This window comes from Rhamphochromis sp. 'chilingali' (genome assembly GCF_963969265.1).
Source record: "Rhamphochromis sp. 'chilingali' genome assembly, chromosome: 1".
Taxonomy (NCBI): domain Eukaryota; kingdom Metazoa; phylum Chordata; class Actinopteri; order Cichliformes; family Cichlidae; genus Rhamphochromis; species Rhamphochromis sp. 'chilingali'.
This window is the reverse complement of record NC_137929.1, coordinates 5,101,715-5,129,156: the sequence shown is the minus strand read 5'-3', so window position 1 is coordinate 5,129,156 and position 27,442 is coordinate 5,101,715. Positions and strand designations below refer to the sequence as shown.

General features: G+C 40.7%; 1 protein-coding gene across 3 annotated transcripts; it reads right to left on the bottom strand.

Moving 5' to 3' along the window:
* Nucleotides 1–573: 573 nt before the first annotated feature.
* Nucleotides 574–27,442, bottom strand: LOC308398382 (uncharacterized protein). 3 transcript variants are annotated; one of them, XM_080884957.1, is made up of 4 exons: nt 26,696–27,442; nt 23,148–23,600; nt 18,643–19,239; nt 17,010–18,317 (listed from the first exon to the last, which is right to left on the bottom strand). In XM_080884957.1, the coding sequence occupies exons 2-4, from the start codon at nt 23,163–23,165 to the stop codon at nt 17,625–17,627; spliced, it is 1,308 nt and encodes a 435-aa protein (XP_080741083.1). In that variant the 5' UTR covers nt 23,166–23,600; nt 26,696–27,442; the 3' UTR covers nt 17,010–17,624. The 3 variants fall into 3 exon arrangements, 2 of the variants coding, with proteins under 2 accessions (XP_080741083.1, XP_080741084.1); XM_080884958.1 differs by having other exon boundaries at nt 23,148–23,253; XR_013971947.1 differs by lacking the exons at nt 17,010–18,317; nt 18,643–19,239; nt 26,696–27,442 and adding an exon at nt 574–1,148 and having other exon boundaries at nt 23,148–24,742.

Below are 27,442 nucleotides of genomic sequence, written 5' to 3'. Positions count from 1 at the left end.
GCAGTGCAGCACAGAATAACACATATTGTACTATACTGCCCACTTCCTGATCTTATTGGATCTGTGTGTGAGGTTGGTGAAGGAAACACATGTTTACTGAGTGAGTCGCTGCCATTAGGAACTAGTTTTTATATCACAGCCTGGAAATCACACAGGACCATTTCTGCAAGTGAAAAGTCGTCATTGGAGGAAAATCATTTTGTAGTTTGTGCGACTGAAGAATTGTCCCAACTACATGTGCTGCTGACCCTTGACCTTTTCTTTAGGTGCACAGAGGAGTCTGTGGGAACATCCAGAACTGAGGCATCTTGTGTACAAACGTGTTCAGACCAGATGTCAAATGATGTCAGATGTCATCCGTGAGTGGATGCAACTGTGGATCGTTCCAATAAAATGAGACAGTTTTGTAAGTACAAGCCCACTACAACCCATCATCAACATTTTAAATTTCATTATACATCTTCACTGATATAAAGCACCACTATTTTAACCTGATTCACTTTTTCCACCCTAACAGTTCATTCCTCAAATCAAACAAGATATTTGACCCTAAAAAAATGCATCAACAAATCATTTTGTAATAAAATATTTATTCTTCAACTTTTACAAGTGAAATCAAACAAGTGTGTTTAAGAGTGAAACCAGAGTGGAAGCTGCTCATATAGAGTCCAACCCAGGCTAAAGTAAGCTGAGTAGAGCAGCACCATCAAAGTGTCGGCTCTCTGAACACGGTGCAAGATCGCCATCTGCAGGACAAAACTAGTTTTTCTCGCCCTCCTCGTCAACATCAAGATGATGTCATCGTACAGCAACTGATTCCCTGTCCGTCTGGAACAAAGCATTTACATTAAAAAAGACATTTACAGAAAATACAAACACCAACAACACATCTCATCATCACATGATATTTTATTATTTATTATATTATATATTTTTATTGTACCATCAACATCAACAAATACCAGCATATTTTCTTTGAGATTGAGTAGAGTGAACCTTTCCCTTGGTTCGCTTCCTGCTCGCAGCATCAGCTGACCTCTGACTTCCTGGTTAAGGTCTCTCAGCGTTGACTGGAATATCAAATCGGACTCACACCATGTTCTTGTAATGTGGTCATGTCTGTCAGCTGTTTGAAGAGCATCTCTGGCCTAAACACAATAGGAAGAACAACAACACGGCAAAAAAAACCCAACACATTTCCATATTAGATGAAGGGCACCGTAACTGGAAATGGTAACATTCATCTGATGCTGCTTTGGATTTATCTTCTGTTTTAGATCAACTTTGATCACTTCGAGCCATCTTAAGTCCGTTTGTTCTTCTCACTAACATCTCGTATGATTTCAGATCCCTGCTGTTCCCCAGCTGCCCTGTAGGTTTGTGCTTTGACCTCCAGAGGGCGACAAATCAGCACAGACAGAGAGCTCCATTCAAACTTTGCTGCCATCAGGAATAATTCTTCAAATATAATCATCAGTGTTTGAGCAGTTATGATATCAGGGACAATCTAGACATGTGTGACAATACTGAACATGTCACATGACACACCTCAAACATCATGTGATCCACTCTCAGTCTGCACTTTCATTCATGACTTCAACAGGTTGAAATGAGCTTTGAAGAAACATTCAGTGAAATAAATCTTTCATGGATTCATGTGAGCAGCAGATGAACTTTACAAAGAATCAGTGGATTTATCTTCTGTTTTAGATCAACTTTGATCACTTCGACCCATCTTAAGTCCGTTTGTTCTTCTCACTCACTAACGTCTCGTATGATTTCAGATCCCTGCTGTTCCCCAGCTGCCCTGTAGGTGGCCTCAGTGTGTCTCACACCATTTACAGATGATTACAGGTCGTTTACAGTTCAAACAGGTCCAACATAAGAAATATGCAGAAAATATCCTGCTATAACAGTTTGGGTCAAAGTGCAGATGTTCCAGATGTTCTGAGTCTGTCTGTGTTTCATGTTAACATGTAGATGTTGGACCAAAGTGAAGCTTTTTGATGTGACAGCAGGAATGTGAAGTGTAACTCTGAGCTGTAGGAAATGAAACTAAACGGACTTTTTCTCCTTTATTTATAGGAAAGTGTAGGAGAGCAACAGATGAACAAGCGTTACTGTAACAGGAAACATCAGAGGACCTTTATGTTCATCATCATCACTGTTTCCTTGTTCTGTCACAAACACACAACACTTCCTGCTCTCTCTCTGATGGATCTGATTGGCTGTTTCATTCACAGGAGGTCAGGGCGTCACACAAACAGCTTTAACTGCACAACGACACACTTTAAATCATCTGCAGACAAACCTGTGTGTTTGATTTATGAAGAAATAATAAAGACGTGTGTACAGCTGTCCATGAAGCAGCTTCTCACACAAACTCTGACACTTCAGCCACTTTAATTCCTGCAAAGCTGCATAATAAAGAGCTGTGACTGCTATGAGCTGCTGATGATGACTGCATGAAGCTCTCAGCTGAAGCTTCTTTCATTTATTTTAATGTTAATGTCGCCTTTTTAAGTCTGTGTGAGGATTTTAATGACACACATTAAAGGAGCTTCTTTGATTAGAACCAAATTCATGTTGATTTTCAGCCTGAAATGATAAAAACTTTAATAATTCTGTTTATAATCATCAACCTGGAGACTAATGAAAAGTATAATAGTGAAAGAAAGCCTTTATTATTTGAGTAATGCCTGAATCTGCTCAGAGACGGAGACAACACAGAGGTGTTGATGACAGTTTGACATTAACTGAATTAAAAACTAGGGCTGTCAAATGATTAAAATTTTTAATCAGATTAATCACAGCCTAAAAATCAATTAATCATGATTAATTGCAACTCGAAATATGACCAAAATGTGTGCAAACATACGGACAGATAACGGATTTTTACACACTTGTTAGTGTTATTTAATGCTAAGACCACGCTGAGTGGCCTGCGTTCACTCAGCGTGGTCTGACGTAGGCTGGGTGTTGTGCTGGAAGCGAATTAATCACAGCCTAAAAATTGATTAATCGCAACTCGAAATATATGTGTATATGTGTGTATATATGTGTAAAAATCGGGACAGATAGTGGTTTTTAACACACTTGTTTGTTTTATTTATTATTAATTGTGAGTACAAACAGTACAAGCAGAACAGGGCTTCAAATAATTGTGAGGGATTTTTACTGAATGTTTTCCACCCGTTTAAATCTAGCACATTGTTTTATCCATATACATCTTCAAGTTCACAGAACATAGGCCTAATTCAACAGGCAAAATAGAAAAAATCTCCAATCATCCTTTTGGGTAAGGTAGATTAGTGCAAAAAAATATGAACAACAGTGAAAAGTATTGTTTAAATCACATTCAACCATAGAACAAGCTCTAAACACACGGTCCTCTGGTCTACTCATCCTTCAGCCAGTTGCTGAGACAAACCAACTTGTCCACGTTCTCTGAGTGCAGAGCAGACCTCTTCTTGTTCACAATGTGCCCTGCTACAGAGAACAGCCTCTCACAGGGCACTGTGGAGGCAGGAGTGGCCAGGTATCTGCGAGCAAGGCGGGCCAGCTGGCTGTGGGTTCCTGCATGAGCTGCCCACCACTGTAAGGGACAGTCCTCTAAGGCAGTGCAGGGCTCTGCTCTGTAGCGCTGTATGGCTCTGTCCTGCTGTACCTCCTCCTCTGACTCAGAGTCAGAGTCAGAGTCCATCTGCACCAGGCTCAGCCTCTTCTTGGCTGGACCTTCTTCTGCAGTGTGTGATCTTCTAGGAGAGTCTTCATGCAGCATGCCTGCCAGTGTGGTCCACACTGCTTCTCTGTCAGTCTTGGGCACACTGCGTAGGTCTTTAAAACGTGGGTCCAGTGCAGTTGCGATCTGGAGCCATGCATAGTTGGTATGTTCCTGGCGGGAAGCAAGGTCTTCCTTAAACTTCTCTTTAAACCTCACCACATATGCAGGGTCCTCATCAGTTACTTCCATGACACGGCGCAGGTGGCAGAAGGCTGGTAGAACTACAGAGCAGGAGACGTAGGCCTCTCCTCCCAGCAGTTCAGTCACATATCTGCAGTGGAATACACACACACACACACACACACACACACACACACACACACACACACACACACACACACACACACACACAGATAAGACAGCAAATTAAAAAAAGCTTTTTATTACTAGGTATTAAGACATTTTCATAATAACAAAACTGATTTAAGATGTATGTTTGATACATTTAATCTAAACCTACAATTATGGTCACAATGACAGGCTCACCTGCAGGGCTCTAGAAGTGTCTCCAGTCTCTGAAGTTTGTCCCACTCTGGAGGCGTCAGGAGGACAAGTTTATGCTTTTGTTTATCCAGAGTCGCGGTTACTGCAGTTTGGTTGCGGATCAAGCGCTTCACCATCTCCAGCGTGGAGTTCCAGCGCGTAGGCACGTCCTGGGCCAACGGCTCCTGCTTGCGCCCCAGTGACACCTGCTCTGCGTTCAGCTCTGCTGTGTTTGCTGGGCTGTGCTTAAAATGGCCAACAATTTTGCGGCATTTGGCCAGCGCAGTGACAAAGCCACTGTCTGCGAGACTCACTGTGATGCATCTCTGTAGAATGTGCGCGGTACACAGCATGTGATTGAATGGCATGATGCGAGCCGCAGCGATCATATTGCGCGCACTGTCCGTGCCTACTGTTGTCACCTTCTCCTCAATTCTCCACCTGCGAGCAACAGTCTGGAACTGCTCTGCACAAGCCTCCGCAAAGTGCCGCTCTTCCGTTTTCATTATAGTCAGCGCAAAGGATGTCAGACCCCAGGCTTCAGTGATTAAATGCGCAGTAACTCCCAGGTAATTGTTATTACTCAATGATGTCCAGTGGTCTCCTGTCAGAGCCACGCATTCTGTGTGAACTAAAGCCTCTTCTTTTTTCTTTTTCTCCGTTTCATACAGTTCGTGGATTCGAATTGTTATTGTGCTTCTCGCTGGGGGCTTGTAGGACGCGTCCTGAGATGCAACCTTTAAAACATCCGCAAAGCCCTTGTCCTCCACAATGCTTAGTGGTCTACAGTCCTTTGCTATCCATTTGGCTATATTGTCGGTCAGTTTGTCCAAAGAAGACTTACCGAGTGGCCTGCGTTCACTAAGAGTGGTCTGACGCAGGCCGGGTGAAGCTGCTGCCCCGACAAACGCGTGTTTGGCATTAAGGTGGTATTTTAAGGTAGAATTTGAACGGTGAAATTGAAACTCTTTACTACAGTGAGTGCAAATTACAACGCGTTTGTTTATTGTCCCATCTATGTTCTTCTTGTATTTGAATTCCCCATCCAGAAGGCCATCCTGTTCCTGCTTCTCCATTTTCAGTGGACAAACATCTTGAGAAAGTTGAGGGTAAACAGGAATGTTTCCTCTGGATGAGTCCGACTCTACCAGAGGAAAAGGGGAAAGATGCAGAGAAGACAGCGCGAATGTATGTATGTAAACAAATCAAGTGGAATTATGGGAGCGACTTTTTTTTTTTTTTTTTATCTGCGTGTTGCGCTAAATAGTTAAATATTCTAACGTAATTAATTCCAAAATTTAATTATCGCAATTAACGCGTTAATTTCGACAGCTATATTAAAAACAAAGTGCTCTTATTGTGAAAATCTGCCTCCTACTTCTTTAAATCATTTTTATGTATTTTTTAACGTCACAGTGAAACATTGAGGCATTAATCTGACACAGTTTGATCAGCAGCTGTGTTTTCACTGACGTTTCACTTTGATTTGTTCAGACTGAGCAGAGAGGATCGGCTCTCTGTGTGCGCACTGCTGAGAAACACAAGCTCATTTCTGCTGTTTCATGAAAAGTGTTATGGAGGAACAAGAAGTTCAGCCTCTAAACTCTCAGCGTGAGGACTGAGTGAAGAGTTTCAGAGCAGAGAGTTTTGGCTCACAGCTTTTAGCGTCTACACAAAGAGACGATTACGCACTTGATCTGAGAACATCTCCACCTCCTACAAACAAACTCTCCTACGAGCAGCTGTCACAACCACGACAGGCAGAAGACTGGATTTCTTCAGGTCAGATTTACTGCAGTTTGCATAAATTGTGTGTCACAGACATTGTAGTTCACATTTGTGTGACTCGTTTAAATCTTCTCCTCCTGAAAGTGAAACTCTTACAAACACATCAGGCCACAACCTGCTGCAGGTTGTGCAGCAGGTTGTGGACATCGATTCATTAATGTTGAATTCTCTGCAGCTGCTCTGTTGCCATGTTGTTGCAGTACCGTATTTTCACGACCATAAGGCGCACTTAAAAGTCTTAGATTTTCTTCAAAAAGTACGGCGCGCCCTATAGCGCAGTGCCCCCTATGTGTTGTAAGGAGGACGTAGTAGAGAACACCATGAGAACGTTAAAGGGTGAAGTGTGGGCGTTGATCGTATATACCGGGACAATCGCACATACCTGTATAAAAGAACAGGTATGTGCGTTATGCAGGACATCGTTGTTTTAACAACCCTGAAAATGGCAAAGAGACACGCTTACGAAGCACAGTTTAAACTGAAGGCCATCAGCTACGCGGAGGAACATGGAAATCGAGCAGCGGCGAGAGAATTTAAGGTTAATTTAATGAATCGATGGTTCGCAAGTAGAGGAAGCTGGAAAACAAGCTCCGACAGGTCAAGAATACGCAGCTGAGTTTCCGCGGACATAAGGCGATTGATAGAGGATTTTTATGAAATACAATATAATCAAGTGTGTTTTATTTTCTAGTGTTCATATATTTTCACATAACCAAGCCTATTGTTAAACAAAACACAATGCATTCCTTACTTCAGTGTTTGAGATGTTTGACAAGACAGGATATACATGCATTCTTTACTTCAGTGTCTGTGATGTCAGATAAGCATGAATACTGCTGTGTCGTTATTTTTCAGTTTGTGTGCAGAGGTTAGATAGCTAAGACAATGCCTGAGCTCTCCCCTTTCCGTTAAAAGAGGAAGTGCTATGTAATCCATTTTGAACTATAAATAAAGCAAGCAGCCTGTACTCGTTGTGTCTGTCTTCTCAGAGGCATTCACCCGTTTACACGTTCTTAAACTCTGAGTCGGTCTGCAGTGTCTTATTTCTCTTACTTGTGAACAGATGTCTAAACCCCTGACATTTAATTGGTCCTTCGTAGCCGGATAACTAACTGTTATTTTTAACGTCTAGTTGTCCACAGACGGTTTTCATCGGATTCTGACGTCGTGTTGCCTGCGCTGGAAAAAATCTGTGCACAGTAAAAAGGAAAATCCGGGAGCGTGAATTCGATCTCTGGTCAGCGAGGCCCCACGACGCCAGGACCAGATGTGCCGGATCCAAAACGCAGCGCCACAGTAAGGTGAATATGAAACACTGCATTCCATCTAGCGCTAAAATACGTTGATATTGAGATTTTCCTTTAAAATAGTGTGTAAACCTGGTTAGCGCCGACAGATCTCAATCCAGAAGGGATTTAAGAGACAACAGGCAAGAGCGAAATTCTAGAAATCGCTATTAAAAGTTCCGGTTGCTTTGGGAAAGCAGCTGTAACGGAACGAGTTCCGGTCGCTCTGGGAGTGGCTGCAACGGAACAGTTAGAAGGTTGCACAATAAAAATACGGAAAGTCTCAATAAAAATTATAAAAGCGCGCTCTGTTTGTGTTAACAAAGAGAAGTGAGTTGTCATTTACGACCCAATACGCGGTCGAACCCTTCTCAAGCTGTTTTCCTGTGTACACTCACGAACTGGCTGGAGTGGGAAACTAAGGTTGTGCGTCATCACGTAAAATCAATAACCGCTTTCTCAAATAGTGAGAAAGTAGAAGGCTGTTATTGATCACCTGCCCGCTCCTTTGTGCCAGAGAAGGTGTCACAGTTCTGACGTAATTAGTTTAAAATGGGTAACTCTAAAACTAAAGTAAAATTAACAGCAGATGAAGAGTGGTTAGAAAAAAACTGTTCAAATGCAGGAATAGTCAGTGCAAAAAGGTGGAGAAATACAAAATAAAATATATTGTCCAGCTTGGCAAGGCAAATGCACCCCTGATTTAATAAATGCTTTAAAAACCGCTTTGCAAAAAGAGCTATATGTGGAAAAAAGTCAGAAGAAAAAAGCAAAACGTCTAGCAGAATGGCATCTTTTCAAAGTGATGATGACAGACGTAGAAGACGTGGAGAGGAAGGAAGTGAAACAGATGAAGCGGAAGTTTACAATATAGAACAACTGCTGCTAGGGTCAGAAGTCAAACCAACAGTTGTAGTATATGTGAAAGGTGTGCCGTTAAAAAAAAATGTTTTGAGACACAGGAGCTTGTAAAACTGTTTTAACTGTAGAAGTCCCAAATGTAACATTTTCAAAAAACACTATAATTGTGAAATCAGCCTCAGGACATGTGACAAAACAGCATCTAACCGATCCCCTTTTTATGTCACATAGAGATAGTGGCCGTGGCTGCAAAAATCAGTGCATTTATGACCCATCATGCCCAGATTGTATGAAATAAATAAAAGGAAATCATTCATATGAAGACCTTTTCTAAAAAAAAAAAAAAAAAAAAAAGAGAGATGCATAAGGTAGATTAAGGCTGTATCATTGTACAGCCAAGGAAAGTGTGTGAAAAGATAAATGTTTCCATCCTGGAGGTGGGTGAGACTGCAGCTCATTCACGTCCTTGATGGATACAAAATAAAATATAATAATAAACTACTTGGTTCGACATGCAACAGAGAGAATGCATGTGACTGAAGGTTGGATCTGAGATGAGGCAAACAGAAGACCAGTCTAAAAGTAGGCACAAACCTGTTCAGAGATGAAGCAAATTGTACAGATTGGATGAACTATAAATTATCTGTTTGCTGAGTAAGATGATCCTAACTATTAAATTGTCTCAGTAGTAGTATAGTGATATACACTAGTAAAATATTGTAATATACTATTGTTACTATATAGAGAGAAAAAGATGATGATATTAATAATGATATAAAATTAATATTGACAAGAAGTATCCTAGTCAGTATGATGTGAGATGGACAATTGTTATGAAGTAGTCTGCACCAAGCTTAAGGTTTGCTCAAACTCAGTATAATGACATATGAGATGAAGAAAATAAAGGCAATATCTAAACCAATTAGGTGCATAGAGGCACTTAACCTGCTTGAAAACCTGTCATTTATCCTAGATAAATATTACTGAGATACAGAGCACATCTATAATAACAACTAATAAGCCAAACCCTGTAGATAATAACTAAACCTACAGGATTATGAAGCTGAATTAAATGTGTGGACACCGCTAAGTTGATGAGCATGTTACACATTTTCTTTTATTTTTTATTTATTGGTTTTTTAGAGCAGAGGCTGCATGCTATTAAAAGCCAACACATGCAGCTGTCTGTGAGCTCAGTTTCCCCTCACACTTCTGCTTTGTTTCTGGCAACATTTTTCTTTGTCTTTTTGTGTCCTGACTCATGTATGTTTTTGTTTTTTGATTATTTTGTTGGTTTGGAAACAAATTTGTGCCGATACTTGAGGGATTGGGTGTGACGGGTACAAAATAATAAATAATAATAACACTATGAAAGTTGATAGTAGGGTGAGTGCAAGGCGGTGTGTGAAAAGAGGAAGTCTGAGAGAGAAGTGCGTGCGTAGGCAAACTGCAGAGTATGTGCGTCAAAAGAGGGTGTATTGTTTTTACATCAAGGTTTAGTAGAACTAAAGTAGAACGTCACAAACAAACAGATAAAAAAGTAAAATGAAGAGAAAAAATAACTGACAATTACATTAATGAATAGAAAACACACATACACAAAGTGCCATATGTGAAATTATTCTAGGAAAGAATCAGAAGTGGGATAGTTTAATATAAGATGCAATGAAGGAAGCAGCTTACACTCCTTTAATTTCCAGAGCCAGTGTGTTCCCTCCCCTGCCCACTTGGCCCCCGTATTAGGCGAGTATGGAAGGCTGGATAGCCCATGACGGGTAAGATCCCACCTCGAAACCCTGGGACAACCTAAGGCAGGCACAGTCACGATTACTCGGCCTCACTCAGTCCCTGTGAGCTCAGACTCACGGGTGAGATGAAGTGAAGAAGACGGGACCTCAAGGGTAAAGCCGCTGGGCTAAGGCGGAGGTGGAAAGTGGCAAGTGGAGCCCTAACTTCTGGCTGAGGACAAGGAATGCTGCTATTTAAGGTGGGAAATCAAAATTTGGGTTAGTAAATTTGGGAAGGAGAAAATTGACTGTTTAAAGGCAAAATTATGAAGGAGTCTGACACACTGGAAAAGCAACATATGCAAATTCACATACACAAACATAAAATACATTTGAGTTTGAAATTGAGGAACTCAAAGAAGCTATATGACAAAGTGAGTTATGAAAACAAAAAGTGATTAAAGTAGTTTTAAAAGAGTGACTTAGGAGTGCTCTGGGACTAAGTGATCAACAGTAGTGATCACTGTAGAAAGAAATAAAATAATTTAATAAGGTGGTAATGTTTAAACATATGTTTCTGTTGTTACAGCAACTCATTGAGAGATGACTCAGTATGCAAATTAGCTGAAGTGAGTGGTGACGGAGGAGCTTCCTGTGTGTGTGTGTGACTGAGGCTTTCAGAAGAGGAAGCATAGCAGACAAGAGAAGTGCAGAGTTGGGTAGGAAATTTATAGTTTAGTGATTATATGTTGTCGTAAAGGGGTTTTATGCTGAATTTAAGTATGTTAAAGGGGGTGATTTTTGTGTGCAAATTGTGTGGTTTTAATGAGACTTTCGGTGTATTGAGGGGGTGAGATTATGTGGTGGCAAAACTTGTGTGTTTAAGGTTGTTGTGGTGATGGGTTGATTCTGTCAGTAAGGTTTGGGTTGTTGTTGTTTTTGTTTTAATAGAGGGAGTTTTAGGAAACATGGACATGTCTAGGATTGGGCCCATTAGTTTGTAACAGTGCACTTAAAGGAAACCTGTCAGGTGATTTTGTTTTGTGTTTTGTGAGCTAATAATCAGCTCTATTTTTTCTCATTTCTGTTCTAAGCAGGCCTGCAACAGCGCTGACAAATTCTCGGGGAGAGCAAATAAAAGGGGGGCTTTCCAGATTACAATTGGCTGAGGAGAAAGCTACCTGTGGGGACTGATCAGGTCGTAAGTCCCTGTCCAAAATTGTAGGATTTTATGCGAGTCAATCCAGTCCAAAAGCATAAAGAAATATTTTCCTATGGAAAATAAAAAAAAAATGAATGAGCTCATTTTGCTGAGGGTGGAGAATCTGATCGTGCGGGAAGCTCCACTATTAGCAAATATATGGTGTGACTGCATGTGAGTGAATGTGTGGCTGGGTGAGTGAGGATGCATAAATGTGGACAAACAATTGGCTTTTACCAGAGAAAATTTCTGTTTTGTTGACTGGGGTTAGATTATGGGATTATAGTATATTGTTGGGAGAATGCCAAATGTTAAAGGGGAAACATTTTTGATGTAACTCATGTTACCATTAATTGGAGAAACACATGACTGATAATTGTTCTGTTTCAAGTTTATTTTTATGACATAGATTGGAGCATGAGTGGGGAAAAACTAAGCATTTTGAGTTTTGTATAGTATTGTGACACATTTCATGTGTCAAAATAAAGGGGGAATTTAGGGTTTAATAATTTAATTGTTTAATAATTTAGGATCATTTTAGGACTTTTTTGGTTCTTATTATGCGTGATTATGTTTGGGGGTTTGTTGATCATTTGGATATGGTAAAACTGAAACTGTTATTTTTATGTTAAGGTTAAAGGATTAAAGAGGTTGTTTTCTTTTGGATCTTTTAGTAGAATAGGCGCTTATAATGATTTTCTGGTTAAAAAGGTGACTTAAGATTAGAGTAGAGGCACTTGCAGCAGCGACAATTCGTGTACAGGATGTTGATGATAGCGAGCAACCGGACGGGAAACCAGCGCTTAAAGAGTTTTAAAGGGATGAGTAACGTTGAAGAATATATATAAATACAAGTCAATAAGTTAAGAACATAATTAGGATCATGCTTTTGATTAAAGAGTCCCAAATAGGATAAGTTAGGGAGGTGCAGGAAAAGGTGTTTTGCTTCCTTTGCAGAAGATCCCGGCGAGGATCCTGGAGGCCCCGAGGCTTGATGAACCACATCAGACGAGACGCAAGAGGAGCACTAGAGACGTGCAACCTCACGACTCAATCTGGGGAACTGACGTACCAGACGAATTCAAACATGGACCAAAGGACAAAAAGTAATGCTTTCTCTATTCCCGTGGGCAGGAAATGCCAAAAACATGCTCAGGATAGAGACACTCGACTACCGTTTTGGACTGTTTCTGAATGCTTCAACAAAGATCAACAAGGCTCAGAATGAAGAAATCGATGCAGTGCGCATCACAATAATGCAACACCGAGTCGCATTGGACGTGATACTAGCCGAGAAAGGAGGCTTATGTGTGCTCTTCAACACGACTTGCTGCACATACATTCCTGATAATGTGCACTCCAACAATATGACTGACGCACTGGACGTGCTGCGACAACTGAGTCAAGCTCAACGACAGGACTACATCACTGGTGAAGAGGACTGGCTCACATGGCTTCTTAGTGGGTCATGGAAGACGTTGCTCATGAAAGGACTAGTACTCGTTGGAGTACTGCTCATACTCCTTTGCTTATTCTCAACATGCATATTGCCCTGTGTCCACAGAATGGTAAACAATATGTTCACCACAAAACTACTAGCATATGTCTCCCTACCCCAATACGAACCACAAGCAGAGATTGAACTTGAAGAAGATGAATTTTAACTGATGATCATGTATGTTTTCACCAAATGACATGCAAGTTGAAAATGTGACTAACAAGTGACTATGCATTGATTAAACCTGTGAAAAATATTAACAACAGGAGGGAATGATAGAGGATTTTTATGAAATACAATATAATCAAGTGTGTTTTATTTTCTAGTGTTCATATATTTTCACATAACCAAGCCTATTGTTAAACAAAACACAATGCATTCCTTACTTCAGTGTTTGAGATGTTTGACAAGACAGGATATACATGCATTCTTTACTTCAGTGTCTGTGATGTCAGATAAGCATGAATACTGCTGTGTCGTTATTTTTCAGTTTGTGTGCAGAGGTTAGATAGCTAAGACAATGCCTGAGCTCTCCCCTTTCCGTTAAAAGAGGAAGTGCTATGTAATCCATTTTGAACTATAAATAAAGCAAGCAGCCTGTACTCGTTGTGTCTGTCTTCTCAGAGGCATTCACCCGTGTACACGTTCTTAAACTCTGAGTCGGTCTGCAGTGTCTTATTTCTCTTACTTGTGAACAGATGTCTAAACCCCTGACAGCGATCATCGAGCAAAGAACGAGCGGGAGAAGCGTTTCGACGGTCACCATTCGGCTAAAAGCAGTTTCACTTTCACTTTTTATGAAACGGTGCCATTTTTCCATCCGGACCAGGACTACGGTAGCGCAGCAACTTCCAGCGGATTATAAGGAAAAGCTGGCCATCTTCCGCTCCTACTGCAGCAAACACATCGGCGACAAACACATCCAGCGATGGATGACCGATGGAGACCACAGTTTCACCAAGAGTGGAAGGCAGCGCCGGGAGAGTTACGCCACAATTTGCCAATGGATTGTAGATGCTTGGGCTAACATGTCTGCTGGCACTGTTGTTCGAGCTTTCGCAAAAGCCGGCATCATTTCCGAGGAGCCGCACGGCACGGAAAGTGACTCTGACGGTGAAGACAGTGAACCTGGCATGTTTGATGGAGATTTAGCGCAGCTGTTCAATTCAGACACAGAGGATGAGGACTTCGATGGGTTTGATGATAAAAATGTGAGTACCAAACTTTGTTTTGCTCCTGCTTTAGTTTTAAATACGCACACTTGTATGCTTGTGTGTTGTTGATGATGACGATTACCGGCAATAGAAATGTGAGTAAGGTACCGAACTCAGGTTTGCTCCCGCTTTATTTTTAAATACTCATACGGTACTTGTATGCGCCCTATGGTCCAGTGCGCCTTATGTGTGTGTTAAATACAGTAATGGCACACATAACTGAGACTGCGCCTTTTAGTACAGTGCGTCTTATGGTCGTGAAAATACGGTATATTAATAACTAACCTCGTGTTGTGGACAAATGATCTCAGTTGTTCTCGTATGGGCTCAAAATGTGGTCATAAATATTTTGTACTTGTAAAAAAGATTTGTATGTGTATAAAAGATTTGTGTGTGGACTTAGAAAAAAAACCCCTGCAAGTTACAAGTACGGATTTTGACCCTATTTTTCTTCCTTTCATCTGATTGGTCAATGTCATGTCAATCAACAATGTAACAATCCAATTAGAGAACAGATGGGTTTGGCTGTCGAGGGGCGCTTTTTTTTAACTGCAGGTCTTTGCCTGCATACATGCACATATGTCCCTCTGTGGGGGGTCACTCCCACTAGGTTTATATCTGGGACTCTCCACCATTTGACCTTAGAACTGAAGAAGCTTCTCGGATGAGAGGTGAAACGTCTTCAAGTAACTTAAAGAAGTCCAGACGCTTTTCTTTGCAAGCTCCTTTGACATTTGACCACGAGCAATCTTTTCTGGTTTCTTTGTAGCCAGAAACCAGCTCTCTCCTTGGCTTCCTCCACTACACGCTTGCCCCACGCCAGTCTCCTCCGTCACTATAAAGGGGAGAGTCATGAGCTCCATCACCCTCACCTGTGCCGTCCAACGTCCCGCCACCAGCCTCCACTGCAGCAGGCCAGAGACCACACCCCTGCCACAATAAGTAAAAGTATATCCTTGCTGTACCCTTAATGCTAAATGTGCTAAATTAACCGCTGCCTTTGCCCCTTTGGGATTATTCTTATGTCACTGGGATGTTGACCTTTGACCTTCACATTAGAGAGATGGGCAGACATAATTAGTGTATGAATTTTAAAGTAACAGGTAATAAAGAGAGTGCAGTAAATGTAGTCAGGTTTATTACTCTGTATCACACATGAGTGCCCGAGGGAGGCGGGGCTGACTGGGGAGACACAGGAAACAGAGAGACAGGGCTGACTCGACATGAAACGATGAAACGTGGGACACGGGAACAGAAACTAAACACAGGCTGAAATGAACACTGAGGGAGGGAGAACTAAGATTACTGAGAGCCTGATAAATAAGAAGAACAAAAACCAAGAAAAACAAGAGTCAAAGAAAACCAAAAACACAAAGCATTGGGCCAGGACCCACTGCTGTGACATTTATATGTGATAAAAACATTAAAAACTGCTCACATGTTGAAATCTTTCTACGTATACTTTAGGTTCAGCTCTCCAGCCTGGCATTTGGTTAAGCATGATTCAAACATTTGATTTTGTTTAACTGGTTTTAATTATAGTTACTTTTTGTGAACATTAGTTGCAGCATTTAAAAATACATCATTTATTTTCAAACTTTTATTTGATTTAGAGCATCATATTTGACCAACGTAAATGTTTTAATTTCATATAAAATAACTGAAGCAGTGAACTGAATATCTGAAATCTTTCCTTCCTTAAAAGTTATAATCCTACTTAAGTTATAGTGCAAACGCTTAAGCAACAAATATACTTGATGCTAATTAATTAATATTTCCCTTTGATGTTGCAACTATGCGGTCACTTCTGTCTTTAAACAAAATAATATTTTCCAGTTACAGAAATCATAAAGTCCAAACTAAAGTGCTACTGTTGCTATATGCATTTTATATAAATCATGGATGATGGTCCTGACATGAAGGAAGAGAAAGTTACAGGTTGCATCCTTTGACTTTGTCTCCGTGCCTTTGGGCCATTTTCAGAAGGACAGATGTTTCTGTTCAATTCTTAAATCAATTTTTTCAAACACAAACACTATTTTAAAGCTTCTAGAGAGTAAAATATTAATGATAATTATAATAACAATAATAAAAACAAAAGCTCTCAGATCCATCAAACCAAGCAGCAGAAAGAACAATAACTGAAGAGAAAACTTTAACCTTGTAGACTTCATTATGTTCCAGCTGCTCTACAGACGCTGTGACCTCGAACTTAAGCAGGTCGTAAAGTATGTGCAGCTCAATAACTTCATAATCAGACCCTGTGGTATTTAGGCAGCAGAACAACTAAGAATAACAACTACAAATAATGTTTTTAGGTTTCTGTTGTACTGCAAGGTTCTGTACAGGAGAACCAAACCAAGAGCAAATATTACGTCTCATTTACACCTGAGCACGAAGAGCCATCAACATTTAGCAAATTGAATCATCTTTTTTTAGATGCAAGAAGAATCATATAGAAATGAAAGAGTAGAAATAGAAATCCAGAGCAAAGATATCCTCTAATTCAGCGTAGCACATGTGCAGCTGCTGCGATTCACGTAAGCATTCGGCTCGTCGCTGTTGCAGATTTTTCTCTCGCTGTTCTGGCTCACAGCGCTGCAAACACAAAAATAAATATCCCCAAAGCTGTGAAAGGGAGCTAATTAGTAAGAGTATTGTTACTCTCCGCAGGAGTAGTCCAGCAGTAGAAATCAGTCCAATAACAAGGTGTGTAACATCTAGCAGGGTGACAGAAAAACCCAGGGTAACTTCTAAGGACCTCAACGTCTCTCTCACATTGTGTTTTTTAAACATGCTTCCATTTGTCACTTCAGTCTTTACTCTGAAATACAGGAAGAGAAATCATGGCTGAAACAATTTCTCATGAAACCAGGGGTGTGGTCCAACAGTCAGTTTGGTGAGGAAGGTTCCTAACTGAGAGAAGTGACCCAGAAGTATCTGTGTAGCAGCCACAATGAATCCAGATCATGAGCTTTATTAACTGATCAAAGTCTCTTCTTTCATCTTCTGTATCATTCAGTTTGCATTGGTAATGCCCATTATTGTAATGCTTTTTTAAGACCAGCAAAACTTTATTTCACTTTGGGTTAGCTGGGATAAGTGATGGATGGAGGGAATTTTACTTCAGCCACAGAAATCCTAAACAGGAAGGAGGAGCAGAGTTACAGTGGATCACTATCCAGCAGGGAAACAAGGTTTATTTCAATTTCTTGGCCATGAGTGAGATTTACTGAGTGGGCAAATTAGGGAGACGACACCATCAGATCCCGAGCCCTCCATGTGTTAATCAAGAGACGGCTGCTGTGCTACATCCATAAATAATGAATAAATTAGGAGCTAAAGCTGAAAGGACAGTTTATTTGTACCATCTTCACGTGAACACATTCAAGAACATCACAGATGAAGAAACATTAAAAACTTCCACACTACATAAAGCAAGAAAAATAGTTTTTCTTTCAGGTGGTTTCAGAAAAACAGAAACATCAAACATCTCCAAGACTCTCTTTGAAAGAACTAAAAACCTTTGTTCTCATGGTCCAATCATGAGTGAACTCCCCGATGAAGCCTTGTGTGCTAAAACATGTCAGAGTTTTAAAGGTTAAACATGAGTTTCCAAAACGTTTTGCTGGAGAACAATAAACTATTGGACTGAGTTTCAATCATTTACAGACGAGCAAAACCAGGACAGAGAAAAAAGGACAAAACTGACTCAGTAAAACAACAGAAAAGAAGATCCCATGTAGATCTGTATTATGTAGAAGTTCAGCCCAGCAACCAGTTCAGTTCAACACAAGTTTAAATGATTCTATCTGAACTCTGTGGAGCCTGATCTCAAGCTTTTTGAGTCTGACACAGAAACCAGAGGATCTTTCTGTGTCTTCAGATTCACTGTGATCCAGTGATGGGAGTGATTTCAGCCCTGAGTGATCGCGCTGATGTTTGCACAGAGCAGACAATGAGGTGAATGTTTGGGCACATTGGTAACAGTGAAACAGTTTATTAGTAACGTGGGATCGTTTGTGTGCAGAGTATGAACTGAGATTCCTGAAGCTCTTGTCACACTGGTCACAGCTGTAGTTTCCTTCCATGTGTGTACGTTCATGAATGTTACGATTACCTGACTGTGAGAAGCTTCTCTCACAGTGTCTGCACTTGTGTGGTTTCTCTCCTGTGTGGACTCGTTTGTGTGATTTAAGGTCCCTTGCAGTGGTGAAGGATGACCCACACTGATCACAGAGGTGCTTTTTAACCCCACTGTGAATCAGTTCATGTTGTTTTAAATCACTTGGTGTGGTGAAGCTTCTCCCACATTCTTTGCAGTATTTCAGTTTGTCTCCAGTGTGTCTACGTTGATGTACTTTTAGGGTAATTTGCTGACTGAAAGTTTTTCCACAGAGGTCACAATGAAAGTCTTTCCCACCACCACAGTGATGACAGGGTTGAGAACTGGATCCATCTGTGTCGCTCTGCTTCTAAACAAAGACACAAAGACAGTGTAAGTCAGTCCTTCAACATTTGTATCCTGAACGTCGCCTGAAATAAAGAGCATCTCTGCAGACGTCCAACTACATTTGACTGTTTCAGTTAACACACTCAGTTTACTGGGCTGCAATAACTACAATACTACCACCATAATACTACAGTAATACTAAAATCATAACTGAAAGGAAAATCTGAATAATCACTCAGAGCTGCTTTTCCATGCAGTAGAATTGCTAACATGCTAACACAGTTTAATGAGCAGAGTTGTTCCAAACAGTCAGGCTAAAATGACAAGATAACAATATAAATACATACCTCACAGTAGCTGCACTTGTAGAGTCTCTTTCTGGTGTGGATCTGTTGGTGTCGTCTCAGGTGACGTGGAGCTTTAAAAGTCTTCTCACACAGGTCACATTGATAAGGTCTCTCCTCAGTGTGGGTAAACATGTGTTGTTGTAAGTCTGTGTGAGTTATAAACTCTTTGCCACACTGTTCACAGCAGTACACATCATGTCTGGTGTGAATGCGTAGGTGTGTATTTCGGTTCCCTCTCCGGCTGAAAGTTTTTCCACAGATGTCACAGCTGTATGCCTTAATTCCAGAGTGGGTAACTAGATGCCTCTGTAAGCTGCTACTGTGAGTAAAAGCTCTGCCACACTGATCACAGCTGTACGCTTTAACTCCACTGTGGATGAGTTGGTGTGTTTTTAGGTAACCCTTCCAGGAAAAAGACTTTCCACACAAGTCACAGCTGAACGGTCTCTCTCCAGTGTGGATGACCTGATGCTGTTTTAGTTTAGCCCTCACAGTAAAACCCTTCCCACACTCGTCACAGGTGTGTTTTTTCTCTCCCTTTCTTCTGTGAGGTTTGTCGGCCTCCTGAGAGCGCTGACTTCTGGCTCCATGTTGGTCCTGCAGTGACAGAGATACAAACAGAGGCAGTGAGTGAAATGCAGTCGTGGAACAAACTCAACCTTCAAACTCCATTAACACTAGTTTTAAACCTGAAGGTGGAGCGTGGCACCAAACACCTTAAAGGTCTCTTATCCCCACCTGCTGGTAGTTCTAACACATTACATCCAACCTGCTGTTAAAGATAATTCATGACTGTTCAAACACTAAAATCATGCACACACACACACACACACACACATTATTTTATAATTTAGATTATTTTGTTGTTTCCTATTACATATTTCTATAATTTGTATAGATTTATGCAGAATTATTCAGTGATAATAAATCCTATGTTTGTTTATTCTAAAGGAACCCCGTTAGCTTCCACAACAGATGTTGCTCGTCTTCCGTCAAATACTCACATAAAATATTACACAATAAAGTGGATTCAAGATATCCACATAATTTCACTCTTACATCCACAGTGAGGTTTCACAATTGTTCAAATATAAGCAATCAATAATAATAATAATAATAATATCAATAACATTGAGGCACATTACACAAATTTCAAAAACAAATCATGTCTTACAATATTTACAACAACTAAAAGCTCTGTAAATCGGCTTTTAAGTGCTCATTGAAGTTTTGAATAATTCTCTAATTTTTTAAGGCAACTTATTCCACTTAAAAGTTGCTCTAAATGTAACAGTTTTACAAAACGTTACTTTTAACTCGAGCATTAACTAAATTGCAGCTTGTTGAAAACTGTGTAATATGATGATGTATTTCATCTGGATATGCAGCTGAGCAGAATAAATGTGGTGTGTTTAACAGAATTGCTTTCTTTAGAACTACAAGTAAGCCATAGAATATTTTAGCCTGTACAGGAAGCCAAGAAAGGTTATTATGCATTTGATCAATATTAGTATAGTATGAACATCTTCACACTAATCTGGACGCCTTATTCTGGACTAACTGAAGTCTGTTAAGATCTGTCTTATTAGCTGCTGACCAAATGATTGAACAATACTCCAGATGAGACATTACTAGTGCATTAATGACATCTTTCATAATGAAGAAGTGATACACAAAGAGCATTTCATAGCCATAGCTATGCCTTGTCGGCACAGTTATGTGACATTAGTGATGTTTGTACTTTCAGCGTTAACTTGCTTTTAAAGCCTTTAAAATATACGCCGTTCAATAGTCGACCTTAATCCTACAGAGAATGTGATGATTTTGTGGATAATTAAAGTCAGTCATATATCCACAAACACAACAAGCTGAAAGTCAGTGATGCTGCTCGGTTTGCAGTCCTGAACATCACGGCACAAGCAGGATCCACTGCACTGTTAATGTTAGCTGTGTTATATTGCTGCCTCTGTTCGCTGGTGTCGAGCCAAACGCACTTTAACGTGTGTTTGAACGAGCTGACGGTTCACTCGTTAAGCTGAAAGAAAGATGCTTTAATCACAGCAGTCACACATGTGTCCACTGCACCATCTGGGAACTCTTCTTGTTTGCACTCGTAATAACACAAACACTAAATCCTGCTTCTCTGGTGCTGTTGTGTAGCAGTGTGTACACCTGAGACTGTCACCTGTCTGTCTGTCCTGCACTCTCTCTCTGTTTCTTTCTCTCTGATTGTGGAATAAAAGTATGAACATGTGTTTATAAGTTACACTTGTGTTTGAATCCTGCAGCTTATCACACATTTGATTTCCATGTGTGACGACTGCAAGTGTCCAGAGTGAGGACAGACTGAGGGAGCCACTGCTGCACATCATCTGTGAGGCTTTGCAGCCCTGATGATCCACCAGGACAAACTCAGCAGTGTGTGAGGAAGAGGAGGAGGAAGAGCCAGCAGCAGCTGACAGATGGAGAGAATAGACAGACTGTTCCCTGTTTGTGAAGGACTGCTAGGAAAGTTTAACATAACTGTCTGTGCTGAATCAGTCTTATTAGGTAATGTTCAAATAATGTGATCATCCCAGTGTTTCCAGTGTGGGAGAAAGTACTCAGGGCCTTCAAGTTACACACTATGAAAGGCAGCAACAAGTTTAATGTTCAGAAACCTAAAGTCTGTATCAGCAGCAGAATGGAGCTAAAAATAAATGTTGGTTTCAGTTCTATGAAGCTTTGAGTATTTTGGATCAGTAGCTGCTGTGTTTGTTGCATCATATTGCTGTAACTGTTTATATGCTTTATATATTCTGAGCTAAGTTGATCTATAGTGTTACATGATACACTCTCAGAAATAATATAAATATATATATATAAATAACTGTTAGTATCATGGTTGCTAGGCAACCTGGGCAGCGCGACGGAGGTTAGACGTCCCATTTCACGAACCTACGAGCCTCGCACTTCGGCCTTAGCGGTCTTTGAGTCTGCGGCCCTTGAGGACTTTAAAGCTGCAGAACCTGAATCGGGATACAGCCATGATGATCTCCAGCCTCGTGCTCGCCAACATTCTGACCTGAGTTAAGAAGACGATCACTGAAATGGTCTCAGCCGGTCCTTTGATGACAGCAATGAAATGCAGTGGTAAGGCTGCCACGATTAGTCGACTAGTCACGATTACGTCGACTATCAAAATCGTCGACGACTGATTTAATAGTCGACGCGTCGTTTGAAGCTTTGTAAGATCCCAAAAGCAGGAATAAGTAGCAGGATTTAAGAGTGTAATAACGGATTGAAACAGAAGATGGCAGCACTGCATGTACAAGGATGCCAGCTGCCGTTAAACCCCGAAGAAGAAGAAGCTCTGTCCCAGAATTCATAGCGCGGCCCAGCGCAGTTTCCAACAATAGCGGCAGCTAGTTAGTTTTAATATTACTCTTATTATTCTTTCTGGGTCACAAAATAAACGTTTAACATATTTTCAGGCGAGAATGTAGCTGTGTAAACCTCAAATATCGGCTCAGTTTATCAAGACACCACATATTTTCAAAAGCGCTCCGACGTTTTCGGAGAAGTCTGTTACCCACTAGCTCGATAGCTAGCCGGGGGCCATGAGAGCACCGGACTCCCGGCAGATCGTTTTCAAACCCACCGCCCTACTCAGGTTAAACATGATATATAAGTCACTTAGATAAACTTAAAAATGTTATTGTTTGGCTTTTTTCAGTATTTTATTTGTTCCTGAGTAATTCGGCTGAGTTTATTAAACTTCACCAAAACAATCTGCACATTTAATTAAAATTTAATAAACTACCATCTTGTCTTTATTTTTAGTTAGCACATACCTTAAACACTTAAAGCTGTAAGCTAATGATAGTTATATAAGAGCAGATGCTGCTGGTGCAATAAGCTGTACGTTTTACGTCCAATGGATGATGATCTGATTAGTCGACTAATCGCAAAAATAATCGGTGACTAGTCGACTATCAAAATAATCGTTTGTGGCAGCCCTATGCAGTGGTAAGGCGTTTTGGGGATTAAGTTCGTTTTCATGGCAAAGAAGGACGATGCAGTTCATCTGATTACTCCTCATAACATTCTGGAGTGCAGGCAAAATGCTATTATAAAAACTTAAGCAGCAACTTCTCCAGGTTCCAATATTTATGCAATTCTCAAACCTTTTGGCCACGACTGTATAACCTCTTCTGAAGTTTAGTGGATATTATACATGGTTATGCTCAGGATGTGTCGGCCAGTTTCCACTGGAAACGCCTTTTGGTTAAACTGTCAGCGAGCAATTTTCATTTGCACTGTTACATTTTTATATAACTTTAATGCACATAAACAACAGCTGCTTGTTTCAGTGAAAATACATTGATGGGTTTTTAATAAAGTTGTGCAGCTGTAAAGTATTTTGTCTGGTGTCAATTATATCGTCAGCTACATCGTTATGGCAAATGTTCAAATGTATATGGTGATAAATATCTTTGGTCATATGGTCCTGCTCTGTCTGTCACCTTCTGTGTTGAGCTCATTGTTTCCTCTGTAGTGGCTGAGCTGAGTCCAAGTAGCTGAAAATGTTCCTCTGCTGCTCCGTCAGACTCTCCTCCTCCTGCTGATCAGCTGGGACACAAAACAGATCTTTGTTAGGCTCCACACTGCACTGAAGAGTCAAAGTGTCTCATATGTTCATCTGACAAGTAAAAGAACACATTTTTGTTTCCCGAGGTGGGCAACTTGTTGGAAACAAACACAAAAGGTTTGAGCACTGATACCTGCCATTGCTGGCATTGAAAGATGCAACGCCAGCAATGTGGATTGTCAAGACTCAAACCAATCATCAAGCAAAGACAACAGGGATCATTTGTTTCTGTTTATTTAGCATTCACAGCATTTGTAGTTGCCTTCTGTGCAGGGGAAGTCCACGCACACTGTGTGGTACCGCCATCCGCAGAAGGTGCATTCAACCTCTGTAAGAGAAACGAGGTTGTCTGAGACTGAAATGATATTCACTAAAGAAGTGGTGATTTGTAAAACTTCAAGTGTATGATAAGGTGAAAACAAATACACAACTGCATGTCATGTAGTTGAAGGTTTTTTTTCTTTTGGAAGACCGGAAAACACTGAAAGTTACAAATTAGTTCTTTATTTATCCAGGTAAAAAAAAAATCTCATTGAGATTAAAAATCTCATTTCCAAGAGAGACCTGGCGTCATGGCAACACAAGTCACATACCACACAGGTATATAACATTTAAAACAAACACAATATCCCAACATGTGTAACAAATGTATTGTGCTTGAAACAAATTCAGAATAGGTGATAAAGCAGCTGCACATGTGTGTCACGAGTAAATCTGGCTGTATAACAAACAGAAACAAGTGATCCTGCTGTCTTTGCTCAATGGTTGGTTTGAGTCTTTACAATCCACATTGCTGCCATCTTTCAATATGTTGAATGCACCAGTGTAAGTGCAGCCACTCAGACTCAATGTGTTCATAGAAACAGGTGCAGATGTGTCACGAGTTCATCCAGCAGTAGCTATGGCACTTGGCCACAGGGGGCAGCAGTGGACTGACCTGCATTCGAGACTGCTCCAGCTGCTCTGTGACAGTCAGTAGATCTGCTACAAATTGCAGATCATATGCAAGTTTTGGAAATGACATTTTAAATATTCTTAACTTAGCCACGGCAGCATTGTTGATGTATTACCTATATACTACAAATTATTCCACCTGCTGAAAAGTGGATCTAATGTGGGCGGACTCACACTTAGCAAATAAACCTGTGATGTGAGAATGTAATCAAACTGTTGATCAGAGGCAAAGTAATTTAAAGTTTATGATGCTATCGTCTAATGTTAGCTGACATGATGTTAGCTTGTAAACTTATCTTGTTGTCTGGGTCTCATGTCTGATCTGATGATAATAACTGTGACAACACAGAGATTAAATAAAGGACGTTGGTGGGACTTCTTATGTTAGAACTATAACTTCAGTTAAGGAGTGAGACGTAAGGTGACAAGGAGAATGAAGAGAATGAGAAAGAAGTAACTGGGAAGAGAAAATGAAAACAAAAATTTGAAATGATCAAATTTGTGTTAACAGATGATGGTGATTTTAGAAATTCAAGTGATTTAAAGTTTTTATCCTATTTGCTGTTGTTTTTTTCATATTCTTCTATTTGCAAGAGGTTATTAATAAAACAGGTTCTCTTTCTGGTTTCTCTTTTTGGACGCACTCTCTACAGCTCATCACATCCAAAATGGGGGATGTCAAGTACAAAACCTCGACAGAAACAATCAGCAAGAATTTTAGCATCAGTCCAAAATAAAACTGTCCAACTACAGAGTTTTAAAATCCAACTAAACTATGAACAGAGATCTTTTACAAATAGTCTATTGATGAGATGACAGTGGTAACAAAAACGTACACATCCGCGCACACAGACAAAAAGGCGGGAGAGCGTTTAACGGTCGACCTCATGAGTCCGTTACCGTGAACTATGGAGCGGCAGATTTGTGCTGGAACTGAGCTGCACACAGCTGATGTTAGCCAGGAAACATTACACACTGCTAACGTTACCTTCACACGGAGCTCCACACGGAGACGATCAGCGTCAGGCACAAACACCAAGTTCAGAAAAGAGGAACTTTGAGCAGGAAGGAAAGAGTCAGAGCGGCGTTTGAGGACACGTTTACAACCACGAACATCAGAATCTGTCTGTGCTGCATTCAAGTGCAAGTTGGAAACTCACTAATCTCTGTCATGTTGTCCAAAGATGATTTATTTCTGCTGGTTTTCCTGTTTGAAACACAAACATGTGTCAGCACTTTGTTGTTCTTCACCCTGCAGCATTTGAATATTTCAGGAGTAAACTGATCATAAATTCATGAAGTCATGAATGAAAGTGCAGACTGAGAGTGGATCACATGATGTTTGAGGTGTGTCATGTGACATGTTCAGTATTGTCACACATGTCTAGATTGTCCCTGATATCATAACTGCTCAAACACTGATGATTATATTTGAAGAATTATTCCTGATGGCAGCAAAGTTTGAATGGAGCTCTCTGTCTGTGCTGATTTGTCGCCCTCTGGAGGTCAAAGCACAAACTGCATGATGTCACTGTAACCACCACAGTGACACGAAGTGTTTTTAAATGATGAAACATGTCAGTGATGCTGATAGTGTGTTCATCACAGACGTTCAGGCTTCATGTTGACATGAATCAAAGTTAATGTCATTATGGACCAAGGACAGTACTCTGGGTCTCCTGCAGAACAACTCGAGCTGTGATACCTGAATGAAGAGCCTCTGCTGCTTTAAAGAAGGAGGCTCGAGGCAGAGGTGAGGTGCAGACCAACCAGCTTTTATTCAGCAACTTTAACAGAAGGATGAGAAAAATAAAACTATACAGCACAGTGATGCTGACTGAAGCCACAGCATTAAACTAAACAAACATCTGATCATCTTTAACAACATCTAATAAATAATGACAACTATTTAATCCTGTATTTCCTACAATAAAGCCTGTTCAGATATTTGTTGCTGATGGAAATGTAAAAGGCTCCCAGGAACCAAAGGACAAAAACAGAGGCAACAGTCACAGCTGCAAAGGATCCCCTAACACATAAACTGGTTCGAAGATATTTTCTAGCTCTGCAGAGGAGCTTGATTGCACGGACAGTAAAAAGTGGATTCAATAACAGCAGCGAGCGCTGAGTGATATAACGGTGCTGCGAGCAGCAGTGCAAAGGCTCACACAGAGACAGCAGCTACACTGTGTGTGGATGTGATCCACAGTCACAGCTGTGGGTTTCAGTCAGTGTGTCTCTAACTTCATGGTCACATTTCAAAGCTTATTGGAGCCAGAAGATGTTCAAGTAAAAGATTTATTGCTGTACTCGTCTACCAGGATAACAGGAGGTTCATAAAGCTGTGTCATACTTCAGCTTTACATCATGGAGTAGTAGTTGTGTCCCTTTGTGTTTATTAGTGTGTTCACACGTCTACTTTAACTTCACTCTGTAATGAAAGGATTCAAATCACTGATAAATACATACATGCTGACTCTGAGTCTCAGTGAAGGAGGAAAGGATGGATGAAGGCAGCCTAGTGTGGGTCATGTGTGTCCAGCAGTCATCCAGGGCCTGGATCCATCTGTAACAGGAAGACAAAGTCCAGCCTGTAATCATCCTATCAGGCACAGCGTTTCCATCCAGCATCCTGACGACGCTAACAACCCGTCAAACGTCTCCTCTGGTCCACAGAAGTCACACTTCCTGTGTCATGTTTACCTTTTTAAGTGTGCTATTCAAGCCTGTGTGACCAACTCTGACTCTCCAGATTCCATCCTGGTCTCTGCTGCAGCTTCTTCTACACGACTGTTTTCTGTATAATAATATCTGCCTTTCCCGTCTCTGTCCCAGTGTGCCTGCCACTCGTCCTTCATCTTTACCTTCATTATACTCTTCACCTCACTTTCACTGTATTTTATAGTCAAACCTGCACGACTTCTTCTTGCTGCACCTTTTTAAACTTATCGTCCTGTTCATTGCATCAACACCGATATTCACAGGGAGCCATAAGAAATCCACTTCTATCCCTCTGTGTTTGATTCTATACAGTAAATGAAGTATATCAAAAACAATATGTTGCCTAGAGTCTGAAGACATATCACCTGTGCTCACTAGCACGCTGCTAGAGTCCCAGCAAACCACATACCTCCATATTAGTGCGTCCTCCACCCAGTTCAAGCCAGTAACATCACTACCAGCTCCCAGTATAAACTGCCACATCATCTGTAATTC